General features: G+C 65.5%; 1 protein-coding gene across 1 annotated transcript in view; it reads right to left on the bottom strand.

Annotated features, from left to right (window-relative positions):
* TESC (tescalcin) overlaps positions 1-268 on the bottom strand; it is a gene marked incomplete at its 5' end in the record, with an annotated part of 960 nt that extends 692 nt beyond the window's left edge. Inside the window, 2 exons of the mRNA XM_009582465.1 lie at positions 7-102; positions 173-268. Of these exons, the coding sequence (XP_009580760.1) occupies positions 7-102; positions 173-268 (192 nt within the window). The remainder of the gene's footprint in view (positions 1-6; positions 103-172) is intronic.
* Positions 269-275: the final 7 nt, after the last annotated feature.

The following is a 275-nucleotide window of genomic DNA, read 5'->3' as shown; positions in this document are numbered from 1 at the left end:
TCCCACACAGATGCGGGCTGCCTCCATCATGGCCCCGTCGGCGATGGACCGTGCCGACTCCTTCTCCAGGTGGGGGTTGCCCGACAGCAGCTCCTCCACCACCTACGAGGCAGCGGGTCAAAGCCGGGGCCGGGAATTGGGTGGCGATGGGGCGGGAGGGACCATACGTTACATTTCTGTACTCCTGCAGCGTGATCTTCCCGTCGTGGTCCGAGTCGTACATGTGGAAGAGGACTGGGAGGGACGAGAGGAGCGCGGCAGGGTCAGGGGAGCCC

The sequence above is a fragment of the Fulmarus glacialis genome, unplaced genomic scaffold (assembly GCF_000690835.1).
Source record: "Fulmarus glacialis isolate BGI_N327 unplaced genomic scaffold, ASM69083v1 scaffold21457, whole genome shotgun sequence".
Taxonomy (NCBI): domain Eukaryota; kingdom Metazoa; phylum Chordata; class Aves; order Procellariiformes; family Procellariidae; genus Fulmarus; species Fulmarus glacialis.
This window is presented reverse-complemented; position numbering and strand designations above follow the sequence as displayed.